General features: G+C 40.4%; 1 protein-coding gene across 1 annotated transcript in view; it reads left to right on the forward strand.

The window, feature by feature from the left end:
- Positions 1-26272, forward strand: part of abca12 (ATP-binding cassette, sub-family A (ABC1), member 12) — a 75601-nt gene that overhangs the window by 24842 nt on the left and 24487 nt on the right. The window contains exons 25-52 of the mRNA XM_036139490.1: positions 1097-1264; positions 1445-1662; positions 3907-4857; positions 4999-5105; positions 7257-7363; positions 7849-8048; positions 8291-8361; positions 9349-9476; positions 10079-10243; positions 10891-11055; positions 11210-11405; positions 12822-12961; positions 13413-13532; positions 13718-13808; positions 15288-15467; positions 15870-16197; positions 17055-17169; positions 18154-18483; positions 19075-19144; positions 19235-19369; positions 19898-20059; positions 20194-20377; positions 20828-21046; positions 21852-22048; positions 22730-22887; positions 24277-24510; positions 24592-24733; positions 25604-25850. Coding sequence (XP_035995383.1) covers positions 1097-1264; positions 1445-1662; positions 3907-4857; positions 4999-5105; positions 7257-7363; positions 7849-8048; positions 8291-8361; positions 9349-9476; positions 10079-10243; positions 10891-11055; positions 11210-11405; positions 12822-12961; positions 13413-13532; positions 13718-13808; positions 15288-15467; positions 15870-16197; positions 17055-17169; positions 18154-18483; positions 19075-19144; positions 19235-19369; positions 19898-20059; positions 20194-20377; positions 20828-21046; positions 21852-22048; positions 22730-22887; positions 24277-24510; positions 24592-24733; positions 25604-25850 — 5528 coding nt within the window. The remainder of the gene's footprint in view (positions 1-1096; positions 1265-1444; positions 1663-3906; positions 4858-4998; positions 5106-7256; positions 7364-7848; positions 8049-8290; positions 8362-9348; positions 9477-10078; positions 10244-10890; positions 11056-11209; positions 11406-12821; positions 12962-13412; positions 13533-13717; positions 13809-15287; positions 15468-15869; positions 16198-17054; positions 17170-18153; positions 18484-19074; positions 19145-19234; positions 19370-19897; positions 20060-20193; positions 20378-20827; positions 21047-21851; positions 22049-22729; positions 22888-24276; positions 24511-24591; positions 24734-25603; positions 25851-26272) is intronic.

The raw sequence follows: 26272 nt of genomic DNA on the forward strand, positions 1-26272 counted from the left end.
TTTTTGTTGCAGCTAGTTAAATGAACAAAACATTCTAAAATCCCACATGTAATATATTCTTAATTTCATTATATGTTATTATCTAAAAACCTTCTATCATACTCTCATTAAAATATAAGAAATTAACCAGAACTGCTACTCAAACCAAAGTAACTCTTAGCCTGAAGCTGACGTTTATTGAAGACTTATAACAACATTTTCTTACACTACTAAGTTAGAATTATAAAAAAAGTTACTTTTAATTGTTGTGTAGTTGTCAGTGTGTAGAAAAGCCCCCTGGCTGGTACAAATGGACGCATGAATGGAATGAACTTTGCAGTGGACCATTTTCACCATTTTGTACCTGAAAAAGCTGGTTATAGTTGCAGCAGTACAAAATCTACAGAGATCTTTGTCTCTTCTATTAATGATAAACAAATTATATTATGCTTTGCCGACCGGCCTCTCAGACGTGAGGGTCTGTTTCAACTTTTTATGTCTTAGCATAAACCAGAAAACCAAATTATACTTTGCCATAATTAGAATTTTGATTTAATTTCCCTAATTTTCCCTCTGTTTAGCATTTACATCTTTAACAGCGATAGCAATTCACATTTAGAGTTACTGTCTTGCTTATTATTTTCTCTGAGCTGGCACATCTCATCTAATTATCATTTGATAAGACTTTAAAAAGAGCCACACTAATTGTTGTCTCTGTCGTGATAAGACCACTGTGCAGTGGAGCAAAAATGCTTGTGTCTTAGCCTTCAAAACACGTCGCTGCCCTCTAAGCTCAGACATTGCAGAAACCCCATACTTCCATGTTTGCATTTTATACAGTGCTTATGTGGGTGTGCAACAGTAACAGCACAAAAAAGAAAGAAAAAAAAGAACAGATACCTGTGGGAGAATTATGTCCTTTCATTCTGTTCTCTGCAAACCAGCAAAGTAGAGCTATTAGGACTTTCCCGTCGCCATCCCCTCCCTCCCACCTTTTGTGTTTCGGGCACAATGTTCTTGTTTCTTTCAACAGGTTATTACAATGCACATTGTATGAAACATGATAGGACATTTGTTTATTCTTTTTTTTTTCCCCTCTCTGTCTCTCTCTGTCTAGGCAAGTGGCCCGCTGAACTGCAGCGAGGCTCTGAGAGCATGGGAGCCTGTCCAACAGGCAGCAGGGGTAGACCTTTCCACGTTTACTGTGTGGTGCGACATCAGCCTGCGGCCTGTTCTGGAAGCCTATGCAGCAGCAAAGACTGAGCCGTCCCACCTGAACATGAGTGTGAGTAGGAGCATGGCGAATCAAAAATGCAAACTGCAAACGTGTTCCAGAAATGTGCTTCCGACTTGGAAACAAAAAGAAGAAACAAACAGTTTCAACACTTGGTGGCAGTGTTGTCACTCAGCACGCAGGCCCTCTCCCATCTAACGCTCCTTTTTCTCCTGCATGGTTTCTATACAGCACATGGGCGTGGAACCAATAAGTGTGAGCTTCGCAGCTGGCAGGATTGTCGAAAAATTACGGTCTCTCTATCACGTCAGCATCAACCGCACAGATGCGATAGAGCAGTTCATCATGACTGTCTCCAGCCAGATCCCCCGGCTGACAGGCCTGCATTTGAGCTCTGAGGAACAGCATTCCTGGTACAAGCTACTCCAGGACATGCAGCTGCAAAGCAGGTCAGCCACAGTTGGATTGTGTTGTGCCTAAGACAATGTGCTCTTTACTCTTGCTGTAATTTAAATGCTCTCAAGGAAGTAAATCACTGAAAAATTCATTAGTGCAATTCAACACTAATGCCTATTAAGAGCTGTTTTGACAGTAAATCATACCAAATTAACCCATTAGTCTATTAAACAGAAGCATTTTTTTGTGTGCTAAAGTAACAACTTAATATGCCAAAAAGGGGAAAACTACATAATGAAAAAGAAAAACTTCACATAAATTCATATCAAATAGGGCTTTCTGGGATCATAACAACCATTTTGGGGTCAATTTGATTGGGGATCGAGGCTCTTTGCACCAGACGCCCATCTGAATCATTTAAAAACATGCATCAGCCAATACGGAGTCCCAGTGAAACACTTCATTGAAGTTAATAAAGTCATATTTATTAACTTCAGCTTGGCAGCTTGAAAATGCTGTAAAATGATGCACTACATTTAATCAGTATTACAATTCACTCCCTAGCCCTTTTTTTTTTCTCCTGATGCTGCAGTCTCTCCAGTTCTTCCCCATAATGTTGTTTTTTCTGCTGACAGCGTTAGATATTTTGTTCCAACCAGGGTTTCTATAGGTCAGCTTCAGTACGCTGCTCCAACATGGGTTAGTTCGGTTAAAAAAAAGCTGACTTAATGTTCTGGCAACGTGTCACCTCTAAGGTGCATATGTTTGTAATTTGTTTTGAACGATTTTTCTGACTCGACGTGCAGCCACAGTGATTAATGGTTTCCTATACGCCACAGTGTGCTTTGGTGCTTGGCTCATGCTAGGGTGTCTCTGTTTTGATATGACTTGTTGTTCACTCACATTACTACAAAGTCATTGTGGTTCCAGTTTATTTTGCACTTATAAAGATGTTCTCCAGCTTCAAAAACTCAGTGCTCCACCCCCAGCAACAAAACAAAACAAAAAACAAGAGATGACCTTGGAGAAATTTGTTGTGGGATAAATAAGGTGCTCTGTAATTATCTTTATTTATCTTAGAAAAATATTCTGAGAATTTGAGTTATTCACATGATGGGTCCCCTCTAAAGCTAATCTACTCAGCATATGTGTTGAAGGTTAGGCTTGGTTAGCTCATTTGTTCAGCCTCATCCATCTTCTAATAACATATGTACATAGTTTATTATCTTTATGTGGACATCTTTTTCCTTACAACCACTAATTCTGATTTATTTTCAGGTCATGTAGTCTTTTACTTTGTCTATCTAAAAGAAAAGAAAAAGAAAAAATAGTTTCTCTAATTGTTTTGAATGTTTGGGAAATGAATAACTGATGTTAAAAGTTGCATTGTAGCAGGTCACAAACTTTAACATAGATTCACAAGGTCTACTGATAAAAACAGGCGGCGATTAAAAAAATAAATAAAAAAATGCCGGCGCCTGGGATGTGGCGGACATATTCACATAGATCAACAAAAGGAATCAGGAACTGAGTTTAGTTTAGTCTCACTCCACCTTACCAAGGGCGTGAAGGAGAAAAAAAACTCATGATTGCTGTATTTAAAACTGCCATGATCAGGACCCCGAGCTTCTACCTGGGATCAGATCAGCACATCCCTGACTTCAGCGCTTTCATTACTGTGCTGATGTGCTGTGCAGCAGCCACAGAAGAAAAACATTCACACCGAGTTCTGTTTACAGCACAGACCTATAGAGACAGCTTCACCTGCAGCTAACATGAACTCACCATGAACCTTGTACTTAATTTGCTGTGTCCACATTATCCACAAAGCACCAGTGAAACCTATTTGATTCATACATAATTACACAAGGAGCTGAAGTGGTCACATTTGCATTCAAATTGATTAATTTAACGCTGGTGTGCCTGAAAACAGGCAGGTCTGAATAGATAGCAGCTTAGCCATGATTCAGCCTTCTTCCTTTCCCAAAATTGATTTCTCGTTTTATGTCAGCACCATTAACGAGCCGGGGGATGGGGATAAGGATCAGACTTTGAGTTTCTCAGGGAATCAAACAGGTCTAACTACATGAGTAAAAGACCTTTGTTCCTGACTATGAAGGGTTTCATTGGAAAACTACCAAAACTGAAAAATGAAAGGCACTGGGGACCAAGAAATACATGAAAACATAGGTTCCAACGCATGAATGTTAGATATGATGTACGAGAAAAGGATTTTGTTCATACAAACATGCTGCAATCTTACTTATACATTTTTTTTAACATTCTCCCTTCCACAGTTTGATGGGCATAAGGCAGCTCTCAAATCAGCTGCTTGATGTAGCTCCTTTCCTTCGGCCCTACATTGAAGCTGCATTCGAAGCTTTGAGCCACGTTCTGGACAATTACCACCTCACCGAAAGCAGCAGCTCATCCCAGGAGCTCATCGGAGAAGCAGCCACAATCTTCCTAACCTCCGCAGGCATTACTTTGAATGACATCTTTCCCGTGATGCCAGGAAATGCCTCTGGAGTTAATTTGGCCCTTCTCGCTGACACGATGGGGGAGATCATTAAACTGATTATTGAAACACGGGTTTTTGGACATTCGCCTGTGGTTTACCAGGCCATGGAGCACTTCCTGGCAATGAACAGCACTTACCTAATGGTGGAACGTGCGTATGAGATGGCTGTGTGGCTGGCCTCAATGGAAGCATATGGACTGGAGCTGCTGAGTCAGACTCTTTACAAACTGTATGGAATCGTCAGGCTGCCGTTATCTAGTCTGACCGCAGTGAGCGTGCACGTGGATACGGAGGTGTACGAAGACCTGGTGGGAAACCTGTTTGGTGCTTTTGACCAGCTGCTAGGCACCAGTGGCCTTATGTTCCCAATGCTCCAAAACCACCACATGTCCGATTCCCAAATGTACGGCGGCCACCACGGACTGAGGACCAGGCGAAGACGCGACCTGTCGGCCATGACGGCAATGACGGCAACAGACCCCGTGAACGACATCATTGACATGTTCAACATCGACTACCCAAGCATGTTCAAGGCCATCTCTGTTCCTCCGACCACAGCAGAGGTCACAGAGACAGCCCACGTGTTGTTTTCAAATCCGGACCTGAATGTTGTGATGAAAGGAGTCACGAACGACTTGCCGTGGAGCCTCAACGCCTCACGGGAAGCAACCATCGACGCCACCCTTGGGATGTTCTCCTTCTTCACGCACCCTCAAGTGTTTGAGACGTGAGTGTTCTTTTTAAAAGTTAAGAAAGAAAATCCTCAAAGGAAAATTTTTCTTCAGCCCGAACTTTGATCTTATTTTTCTTTGTTTGCCTCATATGGTATTCTGTGTTACATGAACATGTCTGGTGCATTTTTCCTCAGACCATCGTTGGATATCCTGACAAAAGCTGCTGAGATGCTTCCTGATGGTTTACCATTCGCATCCGAGATAAAAACTATTAGCAAGGCGCTGGCGAGTGAATCTCCAGGTAAGTAAATAGCTTTTTGGAGTATCCCCCTTTATTTATTGTGTTTTATAGGTTTGCATGTAAAATCAGTTTAAAAACAACAACAACAAAAAAAACATAGGAAGGAATAGGCCCTTTTTGGTTCAATACTGTCTTTGTTTTTTTTCTTTTTTCTGCTACATGTTAAGCAAAAAACGATGACTGATGGTGATTGATGACTACTTTTTACGCTAGAAGAAATTCTTCTACATTAAAACTTTTTTTAGTGAACTTTTCATTTATTCGTTGAAGGCTGAAAGCACAACAATTTATAAGTTATCAAAATTTTAATATTTGATTCTTACAATAATGGCGTTGAGTTAATGAAAATATTTTTTGATAAAAAAATATTTTGACTAATGAATTTAATACATTAGAAACCGATTAGGATTAAATAAAAATGAGATATTATAGCTTGAAGGTCATATAAATAAATAGTTATTTTATCTTTAAGTATTTAATACTTTCCATTAAATCACTTTATTTTAAGTCCTGCACATCAAAAGTCACTGGGCAGGATGAACATAGTCAAGGAGAAGGTTATTGGTCTCCAGTTGACCAAGTTAATTCATTAGATTTTAATGTCTGTTTGATGCGCATTAGTGAGTTTAAATTGTCATGATAGACCATAGTCCAGAGATAAAATATGTTTGATTGTAACATATAATGTAATTTCTTAGTTTTTTATATATGATAATTTTACACATTAGAATAACTGGAAATTATGTGTTTTTTGTTTTTTTTACAATTTTATAGAAATAATGACACATAAATATTTATTTAACAAATATTTAATTCATTGAATTGGGGATCCTTTGACCCTTGATACTCATCTGGTAAACTGACAAAAGTCCAACTCGGTTTAATTCAGTTGATCTGAATGGTGGCAATTCAAAATTAATATCATTTCAAGGCACTTTGCATGGCAAAGAGTTCAAGTAATATAGATTGAATTAAATTAAACATATAGAAATATGTCATCAAACAACCCAAGTCATACCAATTCAGTCAGAAGGGCAGATTCACTACGGTCCAACTTGATCGTAATTAAGGTCTAAATACATTCAAATTCTAATGGTCAAGTAGTGATTTTCAAGTGAAAAGTTATCTAAGAAAGCCCAGCCAACTGCACTGAGTCGTGACTTAACTCCTATACCTCCGTCTGAGTAAACACACACATTTAAATTTAGCTGCGTTTTCCTTCTCTTGCTGTTGCTACAGCTTGTGTTTGCATACCCACTGTGACAGTCTGAATGTATAAATACAGTCTGCCATGAAACAGTCACGCAGCTCGGAGCGGCGCCACCCTGTAATTTATAGTGGTTGCAAGACCAAGGGTAGACCATAAAGCATTTTGTTAGCGCTGTTGTAACTGTACATATGATTATAGTGCTTCAAATATTAATTCTGGAGATATGAGGAATAAGACTTCACACTGGCTTAGCTTCAACTCCCAAAGAGCCCAAGGCCATGTGGCCCATCTCCAACTGAAAGCCACTCAGCACCTTTTTAAATCTCATTAGCAAAGTAGAATTCAATCACTTATCCTGTCCGCCCTCGCCGAATGTCTCCCCTTGCACTTGCACAAATGTGCATCCATGACCTCTTTTTAATACGCCTGTGTGCTTGCGCGGGAAATTTATTTTTTTTCCTGTGTGCTTAGAATCCCTTTGTAAGCAGGTTAAGTTTTCTGCACTCACACCCCGTCAATAAACACTGCAGACTGTTGTGATCGCAAAGACCTGAAGGTATTGAGCAGCCTGAGCATAAAAAATTACATTTTGTCTAATTTTGGACTAATTAAATATTCTGTCATCACATCTTGCAGCCTGAGGTGGTGCTTTTCTTAGGGCTTGTCAGATGTGTTTTTATGCATGACAACGTCTGGGACTACTGGCCCTTCTGGCCCCATCAGACCCGCGCAGTGCTTCACTTTAAGCACATCATTTGCTGCTCATTGCTCGACGACGATACCACCGTAATGGCGCGTGTCGTAATGAAGCCCGGTGGGATGTCGTGTTATTCTGTCACCTCGCAGACCGAACTCTTTAAGATTCCAGACACTAATGGGCGTCTCTCTCAGCCTCCCTTTTTTTCACCCCTGCATCCCTCTGCCTCTCCCACCTGTCACAGAGAACCTGAGAGCCATGCAGGAAGCCGTCCGAACCGTCACTGAGCTCCTTCAGATCAGCCCCACTGACCCACAGTTCACAAATCAACTGAGCCAACTGAGATCGGAGGTTTGAACATTAACTTGGCTGTCATTTTTAATCCGTATTGTTTGATAGTGACTGAAAAAGGGAAGAAGGCTGCCGCTAATTGTATTCACAAGAACAGTCATCTTGAAACTCTTCTTGAATACAACAACCAATCTCCTTTTCTGAATTGTGTTTTAGTACAGGGTATGCCTATTTTTCTTTTGTACTTTAGATCCAAATGTGTGTGTGTATATATATATATATATATATATATATATATATATATATATATATATATATATATATATATATATATATATATATATATATATGTGTATATATATATATATATATATATCTATATATATGTATATATATATATATATATATATATATATATATATATATATATATATAAACATGTGAGTGTAACCAGAAGTTCTTAAAAGGTGTCTAAATGTGTATTTGATCATTTTATGTTGCCAGAGTTCTCTTAGTTGTATTTATACCCACCTTGTGTCCCACAGGTGTGTGTTTTGGAGAACGCAAATTCTGTGGCCATGCTCTTGCAGTCACTTTCCATGAAGCCTGGGGATCTCTGTCACACAGTTTTGCCCAGCCTGCAGATCTTAGCCGAGACTCTGCAGAGCAACATCACCTCTCTGTCAGAAATCGCCTTCCAGACCATAATCGGAGATCCCAGAAGCTACAACCTCCAGTCAGACTGGTACGAACAATTCTCTCATCTATCCACAAGATTTTTTAAGGTTGCAAACTGACCAAAGAAGGATGCTCTCATATTTACTCAAACGTTCAGTATCATTGATGTAGCTTCCCCAGAGCAATTAGCGGATGTTATTTAATCAAAGGTTGATGGTGTGTTATCCTGTAGAAATAAATGGAACAGCATGCATTTCTGTATGTTCAAGTAACTAAGTTCATCTAATATGTGCATGCACATAATTACAGGGCTACCGTGTTGAGTGAAACGCTGGGCTTAAACATCAGCAGCATGGGCATGCTCAATTTTACATCCCCAGGTGAGTCTATCCGTCTGTACATCCATCCGTCATTCTGCAATTGCTACTGTTAATAATGAGTGTCAGTTATGTCTTTGCATTTGGGTTTAATTTAGTTTTTTTTTAATCTAAGCTATCTTAACCATCATTACATTTTTTTTCTCCCAAAAGTCATTGAGTAGTAAATTATGGCAACTTTATCAGATACATCTCAACATGACTATGTTGGATCTCTTGTTGCCTTCAGAACTGCCTAAATTATTTGCTGAACAGATTCAACAAGGTACTGGAAACATTCCTCAAAGAGTTTGCTCCATATGGACATTACGACATCAGACCGTTGTATATGTCAATTTCCTATTTCACTACATCCCAGAGGTGCTTGTTGCTCAGTAAACTCATTGACATGTCTAAGAAGCCAGTTTAAAGATCCGCTGAGCTCTGGGACATGGTGCACGAAGCTGCTAGAAGTAGCCATCAGAAACGGTTTGCATTGTTGTCATGAAGGACTGTGCTGTTTAAACTCTGCTCAGATGCTACCGAACGACCCACAATTTGCCAGTTAAACCATTACATCATAAAAAACGACAATGCAGCATTCAAAGTAACTTGAATCCTCTTCCGTTCCCATTTCTGATGAGCTGTTTAAACTTAAGCGAGGTATCTTTACTATGGCTCAATAATTACTGCCTTGTGATTGGCGGTTTGTGTTCATAAGCAGTTGACAGAGTCCACCAAATGAAGTGGCCAGTGTGTGCACCACAGGCAGCAAACCTCACACTCCCTCAGAAAAGCGGGCTGCTGACGCCAACACTTTCTCTACTTACTGCAAAATAGTGACACACTGATTTCATAGGCTTTAAAAAGAAGTGCTAAATTAATATTTCTGGTTTTCCTAAGAATTTTTTCGTGACACAAGAAACTTTTTTTGCTTTCTATAAATGTTACTTATTTTTGCAATTGAACTTAATCTTGCGTAGCTGACTGATATCCTGTTTGCTCTGCCAGGAGAAGTGACATTTGGGGAGATGCTGAGGAATAAGGAAGCTTTCCTTCAGGCCGTCCAGGACCACATGAATGTAGATCCTGCAGCTCTTCTTGTCCTGATGGACACCCCTCTGCAGAACAACACAGAGGTGAGCCAAGACCCGCACGTCCTCCCTGCAGAGCATCACGATAAATTTACTTTTACTGTTCCTGTTCGGTGCTTTTTATATGATTGCTTTGGCCACACAAATCAGTCAGTTTATCCTTAAGGAAAAATGAACAGTCCTGCGGTTCGGATCAATTCACTTTGTGGCTGCTCTTTGCTTATTGTCCCACATGGAAACTATAAGGCTTAGCGAGTTTGTTTGGACACTGCTGAATAACTAAAAAACAATATTAGTACTGGGTTTTATTTCTGGCAGCTTTTCGGATTCGAAAACCTCTTGTGTGTTTGAGCAGTTCTCTGACTGCAAAAGGTTGTAGTTTGACACGGTTCTTCATCGACACTTTTTTCCATTTTTTGTGACAAAAAAATGACTTGATATGTTTCAAATAAACTGAAGAGAATTCAACCCCACAAAGCATTAGAATGGCACTAATCCAAAGAAATGTGAGGTATCTGGGATATTATCAGCTAAGCAATTTGCTCCTATTTACCCCCGCCGTATGTAGTGTATATACTACACCCTCGTAATGATGTCTTTGGCTTTATGGCCTATTTCCATATGTCTCATAATGCCTTTTGGAACAGATGCTGTCTTGGCTGGCGAACCTGCATTACTGTCACCCCAACGAAGCAATGAACACGACAGATGCGGCCATTCTGGCGACCTTCTGCGCTCTGTCTGCTGAAGACTGGTACAAGTTCTCGCTGCTGACGGCTGAACATGTAAACACGGAGAAGCTCGTTTACAGAGTAAGGCTCAAAGTCAACACGTGTCTTTTCCTCGCCTCTCATCAGCACTACGCCTAACTCTGTGACAGTCACAGGCTGCCACAGAGGACCTCTTGTTTTAGAAAAGTACAGGAAAATATCGCTATCAAGAGCTTTTTTTTTCTCTTTTTTTACATGTTCTTTCATTTTATGTTTTAATTTTTCAATTTATTATAGAAACAGACTTTTCTCATAATACTGTGAAATACAAATGGCTCTCTGTAGTACACCTCTGCCTGTAGGGAATATTGATCTCCATTTCAAACTTAAAGACTGTTGAATACATCCAGATTTGTCATCTTAGATTCACATTTTAATTAATTCTTTCATTTACTTTGTTTTTTTTTAGGAATTTTCCTGCAGCGTTGTTTGACCTCTTTGTTATTACGCTAAGACAAAAAAACTACGAGTTGATTAAACTACAGAAAGCTAACTTAAGTGGAAGAACTATAGCCTGGCCAGCCAGATTCAGAAGAACAACAGTATATTTAGCTAATTTACTTATCAAGTAAATTAAACATAAGTTAAATACATACAATGCCTTATTGTTTCTGAGTATACTCAGTGATAAATCCCTGAATATGTTAAAACTGTAAAATAACGTCTGAACCTCGCTGTCCCGCCTGCAGGTGGTGTTGTCTGAGGAACTCCAGGGCCTGGTTGGAGCCATAGCTCAGGTGGCAACGATTGCAACGGAAATGACCAACAAGATTCTTCCTACAGTCAGGCAACTGGAAAGCTACCTGCTTTCCGTCAGAGACCTTAACCTGGACTCCAGCAGTGAATTTGCCGAAGTGCGTCTTCATTAAACTTGCAGACGTTTTCCCTCTGACGTGTTTGTGATAAAACCTAGATGGCCAATTAACGGCAGCTTAGCCGAAAGAAAAAAGAAGAAGGTTTTATATTGATTGTCACTGATTATTGCATTGACTTTTTTTCTCCACCCAGATGACGAGAGGGAGAAGAAGCAGCATCTCCACCAAAGCTACGTTCGTGACCCTGTCCCGTGCTCTGTGCAGTAACGGCATCATCGCTCTGTTTGGGATCTCCAAATTGCCCGAGCTGTCTGAATCCAGCCCCGCATTCCCTGACCACCAAAAGAGGGAGGAGATGATTGAGAGATTCAAGATCCCGCGGGACGCCTGTATGTCGAAAGATTTGGGGTTTAATATCATTGATACAACATTGTTTCCTTTTTTTTTCATCTAAAAAAATGGGACAGTGGAAATCTTGTTACAGTGTGATTACATTGCAGCACAGTTTTAGGATTGTATCACTCTCTTTGAAACCATGCATCTTTTTTTGTTTGCTTTGCCGAAGCTAGTTTGAACAAAGCAGGAGGATTGAGATGTCGGCCCCCTTTTCTTAACCTTTTAATACAAATCCTTTTACTTACAGACCCCTCAAATAATTTAATATATTACTGAAAAGTTTAATGATGCTCAAGTCACTATGTTATACACTTTATATTGATTAATCACACAGACACAGATGTTTTCAAGCCTTTATTTATTTTATATATAATGTTTTCCACTTTTAGGTAAAGACAACATGACATTTTAGATAAGAATAATACATCAGACCAATAAAGATATTTTTTAATTCATAGAGGTGGGCTTTATGAAACATATGTTGAGGTTGTTATTTTCAAAAGGTAGTTTTAATCAGACAAACAAGCTTCAATGGAACACATATTATAATTTAGTGGACGTGACTGTATAAGCTATTTGAGGTCACACGACTTGTCCATTATTGAGCTCATCTCAAACATTTGAAAGCTCAGAATTTTGCATTGTTAAAAATAAAAAGGTGGTCCCTGTGGTAGCACATATGATCCATGTTGAGAGGCCTCAGTCCTCGACGCCTCCATCCCGGGTTCGAGTCCCTGCCCGTGGACCTTTGCCGCATTTCTTCCCCCTCTCTCTCAAACCCATTTCCTGTCACCTTACTATCACAGAAAGGCCACAAGTGCCACAAAAATATTACTACAATCAATTGTTATTAGAAAATAGTAAATCTCAAATCTTATGTCATTATTACACCCTCCAGGTTAATATTATCCACTAGTTTACCAATATATAGTGACCCACATGTTAAGACTCTTGTTTTATTTACAAAAAAAAAAAAAAGTCTATTAAAGCCAAATTAAATATTCAGTTCATTATCTGGACGAATTACAACCCTAACTACTGTGAGGGCTAATTAGCTGACCAGAGCAGCACAATGTGTTGAATCATTATTGTTATGGCAATCTCATTGGAGAATATTGAATATGCATCCAAACAAAATAATTGTTTGGATGCATTATTTAGGAGGTTGATGTATTTATCCATTTATGTACTTCACCAGTTAAATGAAATTTAGATCTGAAGGGATAAAGCGATCCTAAATCTCTTTAAATCTGGCGGGGATGTGATGAGGATGGGTATAAGACTGGGGATAATGGGGGTTAGCCGCAACAGGTTTCTTCATCTCAGTATTCCACAGTAATTGAGTTTTCCCGTTTTCCTGTTGCCCTTCAGCTCCATAACTATGACTTTTCCTTTTCCCCTCTGGGCAGCTCCATTCTGCATGAACATGTACCTGGACATGGTCAACACCACAGGAGGAGCCATCGCCTGGGCCTTCCTCAAACCAATGCTGATGGGCCAGATCCTGTTCACACCTGACACACCCGCCACCCGCGCCATAATGGAGAAGGTCTACACAAATGACTTTATTCACAAATACACTATGCACCTACTTAGTGATCCAAACAAGTTGAATGATTTATCATTTGGCTGTAAAGCCCTGATTTACTAACTGGTTAACAATGCTGTGTTTGTAACAATTTATATAGTATAGTATATCTTTTTTTTTTTTTATATTTGTTGGTTAGACTTTTAACAAGGGTTGACTTCCTAACCTTTAAGTATTTCTAGCTTCTTTGGCCTACACAAGTTAAAAAAAAAGGCATTCAAGGTTCTCCTACTGGAGACATTTGTATGCTTCACTCGTACCCGTGATTCTATTTTAAGCAGGCCTGATTTTGTTTTTCGGCAGACTCCAACCGCACACTTACATACACGCTCCAATACACACACTGGGTTGGGAAGTCGTGCTGATACACAACTATTTCACTCTTTCGTGTCCTTCTCTTAACTTTGCTCAGGCCAATGGCACCTTGCACGAGTTTGCAAATCTGAAGCAATCCTCCGAGGAGTGGATCGAATCCTCAAATTACATCATAAACTCGGCCAAATTGCTCAGCTCCACCTTGCCAATGCTGCAGGTATGATATCTCAGAGCTGCTGTTTTTTTTTTCTTTCTTTTTTTTATATCTGATTATGCCAGCTTGCTCTCTGTAGTTTGAAAATCCTTGCAGTGGTCTTCGATGAGTCTCTGCAGCTGAATCTTGATGATGTTCATAGTTTCCATCTCTCTCTCTCTCTCGCTCTCTCTCCACCTTTCTGCCAGAATTCCCTCAGCAACTCCTTTGTGAAGAATTTCATTGAGATGCAGACAGACATAAATGTCGACAGCATAAAGGAGACGCTCAGCAGCTTCTGTGAGTGTGCATTTGTGGGTCTTACTTTTGTAAGCTGCAGGTACCAGCCTTAAACTTAGATTTTCCTCTGCCTTATTACTCGTATAAAATATCCACAATACTAGAAAATATGATTGCTCTAGGTTTTAGGTGCAAAACAGGGGATTTACAATTTCTGTGAAGTTTTTCCTCAGTCTCTCTTTCATATTAAAGTTTTTGAACTGATTGGGGTTATTGTCTTAGTGTGTATAAGCCAGAGTAACGATTTAACGGAGCAGAGCATGACATTTTTGGTGCACAAAGCAAAATAATTTCTATTAGACTTTTAAGCAGCAGTAAAGCTGAAAAAAAGGTTACATTTCTAAGGTTACATTTAGACATCCTGTCTTTTTGTGAAAATGTTCCATGTCCAACCAGATAAACCGGAATGTGTGTAGGCTCAGTCATTGTTGGGTGACATCTGCACTGGGTGAAGTAATAACAACCAATGGTGTGCATAATTACTTAGTCAAATAATTAAGTTTGGTAAAACGGACCAAAATAACAAAGAGAACCCTTACTGAAAAGCCGAGAATTTGTGAAATGGCATTCAGACAAGTGCATCGCAGATAGACTATCTCGTTTTTTGAGATATATGTACACACATGTAACCCGTTATGAATAAACAAATGGGACCTACGGCTTTTAGCTCAAAGTAATCAGAAAGACTAAAACACCTATGCAAGAAAAGACATTTGCATACAGGTATTCCTCTATTTGGCAATTATCAACAGCGTTGCACTTCTTTATTTTTACTGCTGTATAAAAGCTAACCGAATAGCATTTATTTTTTCACATTAAAAAGACCATTCAGTCTTTTAGTCGGTGTCCACTTTTGTAAAACTCTGTTCTGCCCAATCTGATTTTACTAGGTCACCCTTACAAAAGATTTTTACAGCCTTCACGCTGCGAGAGGTCATTGTTGTTTATGTCACATACAGGAGATTCACCGTGAAAGCAGTATGCTGCAGTCACTTTAATAAAAAAACAAGAAGATGACAATGTTGACATCTTCAACTGTCTTTAGCATGCTGTAACAGGGATTAGGGTAGATGAGTTGATGTTAGTTGAGATTTCCAAAACGTTGACACCATTTCCAAGTCCAGCATGCCCCTGTGACTGACAGAGCCAGAAGCTCAAACAAACAAGATAATGCAACTCTGTGGACAAATGCTCAATTTTCTTATTATTTGATGGAGTCTTAATCTCTCTCGAAGCACCGGCCTGAATGAAAAGCCAACATAACTGAGCAGTTCCCTTTTAAATAGCTTTTTACACCTTTTGCTCTTTGTTTTAATTTTTCAACATCTTCCCACCACCATAAAGAATTGCTGAAACCTTTTGTGTTCTTCTCATGGTAACTTCCACACCAAGGGCTGTTATTCATAGAACAAGATGATGCACGAGTTTGAGTATTTCTGCAGCTTTTTAAAATGAGTGTTGTTGTTTTTTTCTCCACAGCTAATATTACAGAAATGCTGCAGAAGAACAAGAACATACTCGGTCAAATCACCACCTTGTCAAATCTGATGGTGAAGCTCTCCTCCTGCATCAAGTTTGACCGGTACCGCGGCTATGACTCCCCCGAGGAGCTCAACGCCGTGGCCCAGGAGCTCGCCAAAGACCGGGAGCTCTATGCAAGTGAGTGAATACAAGGTCATCCGCCTGCCATGCACGTACTGGGTCACTTCTGGTTGGAAACCGTTGTGGATTTTGTGTTTCCTTACAACTGGGTTAAGTGTGAGTAACAGTAAAAAAAAAAAAAAAAGTCAAAGGGAATTGGAGAATTTCACAAGATGGAACCAACACAGCACAGAGCTACATCTTGGCCTTCGACCACAGAAGTTGTTACTTTGTCACACTGCATTAGTTCACAGCTTTCTGCATGTGCATCCGTGTCAGTTTTGCTGTTTTTTTTTTTCTTCCAAAGGCTGTTAATAACGAGCTGAGATTAGGAGGCTTAGCATAAATACGATGTCGCTTATGAAAGGCAGCAAACTGTTGAGCTGTGAATCAATACCGCGTGTTCTGTATGTTGTTAAGGTGTCATCTTTAAGACTGAGGATTCGTCAAAGAAGCGTGAAGCCAGATCCTCCGACGCCGCCGCCTCCTCGTCCCAACTGCCCCCCAAGGTCAGCTACACCATCAGGATGCACATGGACAACGTCATGCGGACGGACAGGGTGCGATACCCCTACTTCGTGAGGGACAACCGCATCTCGTCCAGCCAGACGATGCGCTACAACCGAGGGTTCGTCTACCTGCAGGAGAACATCGACCGGGCCATCATCGAAACCCAGGCCGGGCGGAAAGTCAGCGAGCCGGCCGTGCAGCTGCAGCCCTTCCCCTATCCGTGCTATCTACGAGACGAGTGAGTTCTTCCGCGTTCACGGATATGCAGAAATGGGTGCATACGCGGTCGATGCATAAATGCATGCAGGGCGGCATGAAAGGATACACGGTCTCTCTGAGGGGGAACAAGCATTGATGTGGAATAATGTATGCTATTCCATTATTCATTTGTCACTTGGGAATGACAGTAAGTAGTCATTCACAAGAACCTGTCACAGTGTAATTAGCTCGGCACTATGTGCATTGACATTTCGCTGTAATTGTGCATTCATTTTTGAAGACCTTCCGTACACCGAACAGGCCGCGCACTCAAACAAAAGTAGAAAAACGTCCGTACGACACACCGCTTTTCTCTCTCTGTAAAACCTATCCAACATGGGTTTGACATTAACTTGTCCGTTGCCCTGCAACATGGTTTCCAATAAATAATTGCTGAACTTAATGCCTATGTGTGTGCTTGCCCTGGAGTGCAGCTTTTAACAGTGCTCATATCTCATCTGAGAAGCGCCAGCGGAGCTTCTCTCTCTGGCTGGCTGCCTCTTGACCAACTATGAGAGACCACAACCTTTCCTTTTTTTACCCCCCAAACAGCAATAAATCTAAGAAAGTATCTGTAGAATATTCAAGCAAATGTCACACCCCATGCACTGCAATCAAACATTTCCGGTTGTTATTTTTGAGCGGTCACACGACAGGAAAACAGAGTACAGATGCATCTGTTTTTTGCAAACAACGGTAGGATGATAGCGACGATGCGGTTGTCAGCATTTCCAGGCTCTCCCCGCTGTGTCAAGCCAGCGATAGGCCCCGTCCGTCTGCTTGGATGCTTGGTTTGCAGAGAACCTGACTGACAGCTGACATCTCTGTGTTCCTCAGGTATCTGGAGGCCATTTCTTATATTTTCCCTCTCTTGCTGATTCTACCCTGGGTGTTGTTCGTGGCTGACTTTGTGAAGAAACTTGTGCACGAGAGAGAGCTGAGGCTGCACGAGGTAACTGCTTTTTTCCCCTACATGAAAACTTATGGTGCTGCTTTTTGACTTGCGTAACTTTAATCGCTGCTTTTGATTCATTGTGAAGAAGTAGCAAGACTGACAGGAAACACGTAATTCTAAAAAATGCTGTTCACGCCTGAGCCTAGCAAAATGGTTTGTGCCTGCTAAACTTTTTTCAGATTTGATCATGTTATAGTCACGATGTTTGGTGTATGTTGTCATTTTAATTGGAGGGAGGAACACAATGTAGCACACAGCTGTGAAGTACGTAGAAGGTTTTAGAAAATATTTGAAAAATGGATAAGCGTGGCGTTTACATGGTTAGGTGCTTCTTAGTTTGCATTTTTACTAAAACGTGAGACTGGGGTTCAGTGTTAACCTCCAGCTAAATAGTTACCTTTATTTTACAGGCAGCGACACGATAGAATGATGAAGAATTTATGTATATATATATATATATATATATATATATATATATATATATATATATATATATATATATATATATATATATGATATGATATATATGATGTACAAGACCCCATCCTGTCTGACTAGTTATTTTGCAACTAATTATTTTACAAAGACAAATGAGCAACAATTTCAGCTTCTAAATATGTAAAGCTGGAAGATACTGAATGTACTCAAAAAGATTTACAGGTTCAATTGCAGCAACAGGTGGCAGTACAATTGTTTTTGACTCAGAGGGTGTGATTACAAATCCCCTCAACACTTTTCAGATTTTTTTTTTTTTTTTTTACATTAAACATTTTCCTTCCACAGTCATGCACTATGTTGTGCTGGTCTCTCACATAACATCACAATAACATACACTGCCGTTAGTGGCTGTAACGTGACAAAATGTGTCAAAGTTTTAGGGGTCCCTTTTTGGGGTTTTGACCTTCTACGAATGTTGAATTCTCTTTTGACGCACTCTCCTTATCCGTGTGCTCCATCACGATGTTTCCCTTCAAATTGCAGTACATGAAAATGATGGGCGTCAATCCTCTCAGCCACTTCTTTGCCTGGTTTGTGGAGTGTGCCGCCTTCCTGGTTCTGACCATCGTCATCCTCACGCTGGTGCTGAAGTGCGGACACATCCTGCCCAAAAGTGACGGCTTCCTCCTCTTCCTCTACCTCTGTGACTTTGCGTTGAGCATCCTGTCCTTCTGCTACCTGATAAGCTCCTTCTTCGACAAGACCTACATCGCTGGACTGAGTGGAAGCCTTATCTACATCCTCAGCTTCTTCCCTTTCATCGTAGTCATGTCTCTGGAGACTAATCTAAACTTTTCCCAGAAGAGCCTTCTGGTGAGCACTCAAGTGGTTTTATAAGTAGTAATTAGCATAAAACCTGTGTGTTTACTGTGTAATAATTAGGCCAAATAATGGTATTTGCTCAGGGATACTGCTCTTTAGACAGAAAGAATGGAAAGGCAAGCTATAACTTTGTTTATTCCCTCCAAAAGTTAAAGCGGCATAATTATCATGACTCAAAAGAATAAACAAAAGGCCCAGCCTTACAGGGAGCTTCTTAGGATAGCGCTCATCTTCATTTGTTTTCCAGTAAATTGAAAAGCAGCATGCAGTGAAGGACGAACTCATTTTCAAAACATGGGTGCACTCATTTGCATGTTACAACCTTAATTTTTTTTGAGCGTCTCAACAGTTCATTCTTACTTTACTCCCTGCTGTCTAATGCATATTAATTGGAGGTCAGACCTCCTAGCGACAAACAAATAAAGACAATCTACCTTGGAAAAGCACCTTTGTAATACATTTTGAACGATCTTGATAAGTATGCCCCTTTCATATTATGTAGATGTTGTGATGAAATCGTGTTTTAGTTTTATTTTTCGCTGCTTCTGATCTCCTGTTAACAATTCTCCAATTTTCTGACAGAGCTTGTTTTCGCCGACCTGCTTCAGCTACGCCAGTCAATACGTTTCCCGCTACGAGGCCCAAGGAGAAGGTACGAGCATGTGAATATCTGCACACCATCGGGGTATTTCTGACATCTAAGCCAGCCGAATCAAGCATTCACTTTTCTTTGCTCCTAAAGGAATTCAGTGGAGCAACTCTTACAGCTCCCCCATAGCTGGAGACACAGCGTCATTCGGCTGGCTGTGCTGGCTCATGCTCATCGACTCCCTTCTCTACTTCGTGATCGGGGCCTACATCCGAATGGTTTTCCCAGGTGAACTCCCAAATCATTTTTTTTTTTTTTGCTTGTGCTGCTTCTTTGTGATGCATTTCTTTATAGCTTTTCTGTACATACACTATAAAAAACTGCTGGATCAAAACAGTTCTGGGTCAAATATGGACCAATACAGGCCTTGTTTTGATATTAGGTAGCAGTGTTATGGGTTCGATACAGCTTCCTGGAACGGGCTTTCAATCTCCCAAAATTGGTCCTAATGTATAATAGGACTTTCATAAAGATTTGAATTTAACAAAATTTATAAATATTTAACTTTGTCATTTATATTATATCATATAAGTTTATATATTTATCTTTTTTTTTTCTTCACTTTAGTGAGTGTGAGTGCGTAACGTAGCTAGCTCAAGCTAGAGTGAAGTGTTTCTCCGGTGTAGCAGAAATTTGACATTTGTGTTAAAGAATTGCTCCAGATATGTTTTTGTGTGTCTGCACACATCTGCAGCTATCACCAAAGTTGTTCTCATGTTTTCCAATAGACCTACTTTTTTATTTATAACCCACCAGGAAAATATGGCATCCCAGCTTCATGGTATTTCCCCTTCAAACCATCCTTCTGGACTGGCCTGTGCAGTGACTTTAGGACAAACAACAATGCAGGCAAAGGGCTGCTCTTTTCCAACATCATGCAGAAAAACCTGCCCGTCTTTGGAGATGAAAAAGGAAAAGGTACACCTGGCAAGAATACGTTTACCTTTTACTCACACCTCTGTTTTACTCACTTTTCTTGCCATTTTTTATTTAGATCCTAATCCCACTATATTTGATTCACGATTTGTCTCGCTTTTTTATGTTGCTCTCAGGCAAAAGCAGCCTTTCCTACCAGGCTGGGGAGGATTTGTCTGAGCTCCCAGTGGGAGTTGCACTCCACGGTCTCACCAAGATGTACGGTGACCAAGCAGCCATCCAAAACCTCAACGTCAACTTCCACGAGGGCCACGTCACCTCACTGCTGGGTCACAACGGAGCGGGCAAGACCACTACCATGTACGTGGGGATTTTTTTATTGTTTTGTAAGCCGAATCTGTGTGCCCCAACCATTATAACTAAAGCAGGTGCCTATAGGATTAGATTTGTGTTTCCTTTTAATCATTTCAGTGCTTCAATGCTGACAGATTTCTGTCCAAATCTGGCATGGCACACAGTAGAAATTAGTCCGACCAGTCTTAGTCAACTTTATTCTCATTTTGCTCATGCTCTGGTCCAGGGGGACGTGTAATGACTTCAGCAGCGTCACAAGATTAAATAACACAGAAAATACAAAGGATGTTTTTAATTTTTGCCCCATTACAACTGTGGGAGCAATAAGTAACTATTAAAGAGACACATAAGAATAAAAAGCAACAAAAAGCGGAGTGAAAATGGTTTTCTTAGCACTTTGCTTTTGTTTTGATCGTCAAACTGTGTCCTAACCTCAAAAACCTGCTTTGTGCGCAGGTCCCTGCTGACCGGCCTGTATCCTCCGACGGCTGGCTCTATCGAGGTGTATGGCAAAGACATGCAGACCAACCTGGAGCAGGTCCGCAGGGAGCTGGGGGTCTGCATGCAGTATGACGTCCTCTTCGACCACATGACTGCCAAGGAACACCTGCTGCTCTACGGTCAGATCAAGGCTCCACACTGGTCACCAAGAGAACTGCGAGAGCAAGTCCGCACGTGAGTGGCACGCCGATCGGGGTGGAGGGTCGATGCGAAATGTCCAAAATGATTCAAAGATAATGTAGCGGTTGAATTTTATCTTTTCATTTTTTTATTCAACTGGATGTGAGAGGATGTCTTTTGCATAGATTCTTGCATGGTCAGTCAATCTAAAACCAGAACATGTAGAGGCTGTGAGAATCTTTGGGGGAACCAGTAGCTCAATAAAAGAATCGGTTTGCTAAAAAATGAAAGCATTAAATGAATGTTCTGGAGGTTTTCATTTGAACAGCCTTTAAGGGCAGTAGCTACCATGATTCGTATAAATGCCAGGGCTTCTGCAAAACGATGGTTCTAACTAAAATCATTGAAATAAGCTGTCGCCGCAGCTTTCCATGAGATGTAAAGCGGATTTTTATTCCACAGATGAAAGGGCAAGCACTAGGAAGAAGTTGCTGAAATGTTTTTATAAGAATGTGTAATATATTATCTATTTAGTTTAGTCTATTTATAGTCAGTTTTGCATCTTCTTATATCAGTCTAGGTGGGGGGGGGGGGTTCATTTTTCATTCTGTTTCATCTTTAGCTATGTTGCATCATCAGACTCTTTCTGGAGGGTTTCTATTTTGAAAGAGGAGCAGTATTACGCCTACCACCTTAAGGCAGAAAAAAAAAAAACTCTACGCCTCCTGTGATGCAGCGATATCAGGGACCCTCTGATGGCTAATTAATGCAACTTAACGAGCCGACACCTAGTCTTAACACAGTCAAGGTTGTTCACACGAGCACTAAGTTAAGCGTTTTCCATTGACTCTTCTTCTAGGATCCTGGAGGAGACAGACTTGTACGCTCATAGACACAAGCGAGTCAACGCCATGTCGGGTGGTATGAGGCGCAAGCTCTCCATCTCCATCGCCTTCATCGGGGGCTCTCGCTTGGTGGTTCTAGATGAGCCCACAACAGGAGTGGATCCCTGCTCCAGGCGCACCATCTGGGACATTGTCATCCAGCATAAGAAGAGTGAGTCTAACATAGTATATACTGACCCACTAAGCAGAATATATATCGGTATCACTAATTAATGCGACTATTATTACCATTTACCACTATTAACGCTTCAAGTAAGGACCACTTTAAATGTGACTGGAATTTTAATCTATTTCCTTACTCTTTTAATACTAATTTTAGGCCTTCAGCAGTCTTATATAAGAGATTTTCTGCACCGTGTTGTAAAATATTTATTTTTTAATTTTTTTAAATAGGGGGTTGTGTATAAAACAAAATATAAGTAGGATAACTTTAACCTGCAATAATGAAAAAAATCCCAGAATGAATTCAAATTTCACCACTAAATTAGCTTTTACAGTGTTTTGAAGTTTAATGATCACGCCACAAAAAAAGGATGTTCAACTGCACCGTTAAAATTCCCATTTTATTATCACGTTGATGCCCATGAAGAGTGTATGTGAAGTTTTGACCGGAACTGTAGTAATAGGTAGGAAAATGTGCCTCAGTGTGGGCTGTTTCAGATGTTATTGCAGTGAGAGTTTCTAGTCTATTTCAGAAACAAACACTCACAAGCCTGCTTTTTTTTTTTTTTTTGTTTGCTCGGTTCGGATATTTCCTGTTTCTTTTCCCTTCGTGGTTTAATAATCCCTGAGTCGATGATGCAGCTTTTCATATACGTGTGTGTCCTTTCAGACCGGACCATTATTATGTCCACCCACCACCTGGACGAGGCTGAAGTGCTGAGCGACCGGATCGCCTTCCTGGAGAGAGGAGGATTGAAATGCTGCGGCTCACCCTTCTACTTGAAAGACAAGCTGGGTCAAGGCTACAAACTCACCCTCACCAAGAAGGTAATCACCCTCACAGGCAAGCAGGCATGTCGGTGCAAAGCAATGAAAACTGATATCATACCAATGAAAACTCTATTACTGGTGTGTGTTTTTTCACAATATGAATTTTTGATCAGATCTTTTTATTTTTTTGTGTGTTTAGTCAAATATTTCATGATATTCCAGAGCCCCCACTTTGCTCATGTAGAGCTGAGGGGATGCTAGGGTCTAACCTTTATGCTCAGAGTGAATGCATGTCTGTCCTGCATCGTCACCGTTAGGGATAGATCTTGGCCTGCATAAAATATAACCTGTCACAATCTAAGATTACGGAGGAGCTCTGCCTCATGTGGAAATAAATCCTCGGTTTTACCTTCTGAAGGGTTTGACATATTGCCATAGTGTGATGTCTGTCACATACGTTGCAAATCTGAGCGAAACAGCGAAGCTACAAATGCTTTCCCAAACTTTGCTCTGCTTAGTTTTATATTAAATTGAATGTTTATATTAAATTGAATTCAAGTGCAATTGAATTGCACTTTTAGCTTGTTTTTTTACAGAGTGACCTGCCTGCCAGAAGTTTTTTTCACCCTGTGTTATGTCCAAAGACGTTTCAAAGGTGCCCATGAGTGGCAGTAACTTTTCTGGAGAACACTGAACATAAAAATGATGTTTTTTTTTAAATGACAAACTCTACTAACTGAGAAAATGGCAAATTGTAGCTACTTAAACCTTGTCTAAACTAAGAGCTCAATACCCTTAAAAGCTCATAGCCTGACCTTTAAAACAGATTACCGTAAGTTTTTTTTTTTTTTTTTTTTTTTTTTTTTGCACTGGTTCTGTTGTCACTGACCAGATGCCGGCTGCAGGCAGGTAGTGATAGCAGCTAGGGTTTGTCAGTACAGCAGTAACCAGCAGAGAGATGCGCCCCCATCTTAGTGCATTGTGTTACTTATGTCTAAAGTTTTTCTCTCAGAAATATCCAAAAATATCTGCACCAATGATTTCTTTATTTCAGGCGAGTGGAATAAATAATTAAATACTCCCAAATAAACATGAATTAAATCAGGTTACCTGTAACAAACTCATAACTGGTTCTTTTTAATAGTGAACAAATTTAATGCTATCTCTATATCCAAAGAGCATAGTATATAGCACAAACTAGAGCTATTTTATATACTCATTATTTTGTTTATTTTAGTTATTTTAAATATTTTTTTCTGTTTGTTTACAGACTTAAAATAAAAAAAAAGAGTTAATAAACTTTTCTTCAAATGCAAAATGAATAAAATGAAATAAAAATAGCTATAAATCATCTGCTCCTTAATATACTGCTGCAGTGAGGTTGGGTAATGTCACCAGATGGGCAAAAGTGGCATTTTTAAAATTGTTCTGCTCTCTTTCTTGCAGATCCAACGCCCAGAGGCAGAGCGCGTTGACAACGCTGACCTGAAGGCCTTCATCCAAGCTCATCTTCCTGAAGCACGGCTTAAAGAAACCCAGAGGGGGGATGTGGTCTTCTCTCTGCCCCCCTTCACTTCATCCAACGCCTCATCATATCGCTCCCTCCTGACCGCGCTCGACGCCAACCTGGACGATCTTCAGCTCGGGGGCTACGGCGTGTCTGACACCACGCTGGAGGAGGTGAGCCTTTTGCTGAGCCACATATGAGCACAGCGAGGGAGACCATGATCGAATGCGACTCTTTTACTCGGATGTATGCAGGTGTTCCTCCAGCTGACTAACGGAGGTCCAGGGAGCGAGGACGGACCTCTGTCTATCTCAGAGACAGTTTCTGACAGCGCGTCTATCGACAGCTTCCCGTCAGACTCCAGTGAAAACAGCTGCAACACTGGTGACCAGATCAGTGAGTTGAATCTCCTTTTTCATCGCTTGTTTTAACTGTTGCTTCTTGTCTCTCCCTGGGCTTGACCTGTAGTATTTTTGGCTCTACGTTTATCACCTACAGGGACTTTGAAACGTGTTTATATTAATTTATCCTGCTCACGTTTCGTCATGTTACCAACCACAAATCTCACTCCGTTTTATTGCAATGTTATATGACAGACCAACATAAGTAGTGCATCATTGAGAATTGAAAGGAAACTGATCCGTTTCTGAAGATCATTGAATACATAAAGCGCTTTAAAGTGTGTATTTATTTATTTAAACTATGCCGCTCTATCAGGTTTTCTAACAGGATCGTCTCTGGCATCCCCATGGCAAGATGCTGCAGTTTTTTTATGGTCATGTGAATCTCTAGTTTTTTGCCATATATGGCATTTTTGCAGGTTGGCTGAAAGGTTAGTTTAGGTCTCAACGGACTAGAAAAGCTGCTAGCTTTTTGCTTTGTTTTAACAATGTTTTATTTTAGCCAGTCTTATAACACGGCTAACAGCTGTCCAATCAGAATAGTTCTATTCATACTGAGACAAAGTTATTCACACAGAGGCTCGTTGACCAGGTGACTTCTGAAGGCAATTGGTTGCAGTTTATTTGGGGGTATCAGAGTAAAAGGGGGCTAAAAACAGATCTACCTCATGCTTTCACATATTCATTTGTAAAAAAAGAAATAATAACTGCAAACCACTTCATAATTATGCACATTTTTATGTTGCCAGGTAATAATAAACATTCTGCAGTTGTTTTATACTAAGTGATTTTTATACATAAAAAAAATAAAAAAATAAAACTTAACTAATTAACTAAGACCTTGCTGATTGCTAATGTGTTTCAGGGCTAAGCAGTTCCTCCCATCTGTCTGGCATGGGCCTGGCCTGGCAGCAGCTGACAGCCATGCTCATCAAGAGGTTCCACCACAGCAGAAGAGACTGGAAGGGCCTGATCGCCCAGCTTTTGCTTCCCGTTCTCTTCGTAATGATCGCTATGGGCCTGGGCTCCATCAAGAGCGACGTGAGGCACTATCCTGAGCTGGAACTGAGCCCAGCTCTCTACAACATCGGACCGAGCTACTCTTTCTTCAGGTCAGATCCCTATGGCAGAGAAATTGCCGGCCACACCAGGAATGGAAATCAAAGACGTAAATCAGGCTAATCAGGGCCCCAGACGAACGGTAGCACTGGCGCAATCAGGCCTCTCAGCTGGAAACTAAAAGCATTTCATTTGATCACACGCTTTTTTTTTCTTTTTTTTTTTTTTGGTCAGGGGAATTTAACGTCCTTATCAGCACAGTTTCAGTCAGGCTGTTATCAAGACTTCTCTGTTGTTGCATAGAGGAAATAACCTAAAAAAGAAGCAACACAACTCAGATGTCAAAGAAAACAGCCTCAGAGCATTTGAAATAGAAAAAAAAAGTAGATTATTCCACAACTGCTTGATTTAAAAACTGCGTCGCTGGATCATTTGCATGTGACTCTTGTTGTAAAATCAATTTGGAGTGGTAGTT

Source organism: Fundulus heteroclitus, chromosome 7 (genome assembly GCF_011125445.2).
Source record: "Fundulus heteroclitus isolate FHET01 chromosome 7, MU-UCD_Fhet_4.1, whole genome shotgun sequence".
Taxonomy (NCBI): Eukaryota; Metazoa; Chordata; class Actinopteri; order Cyprinodontiformes; family Fundulidae; genus Fundulus; species Fundulus heteroclitus.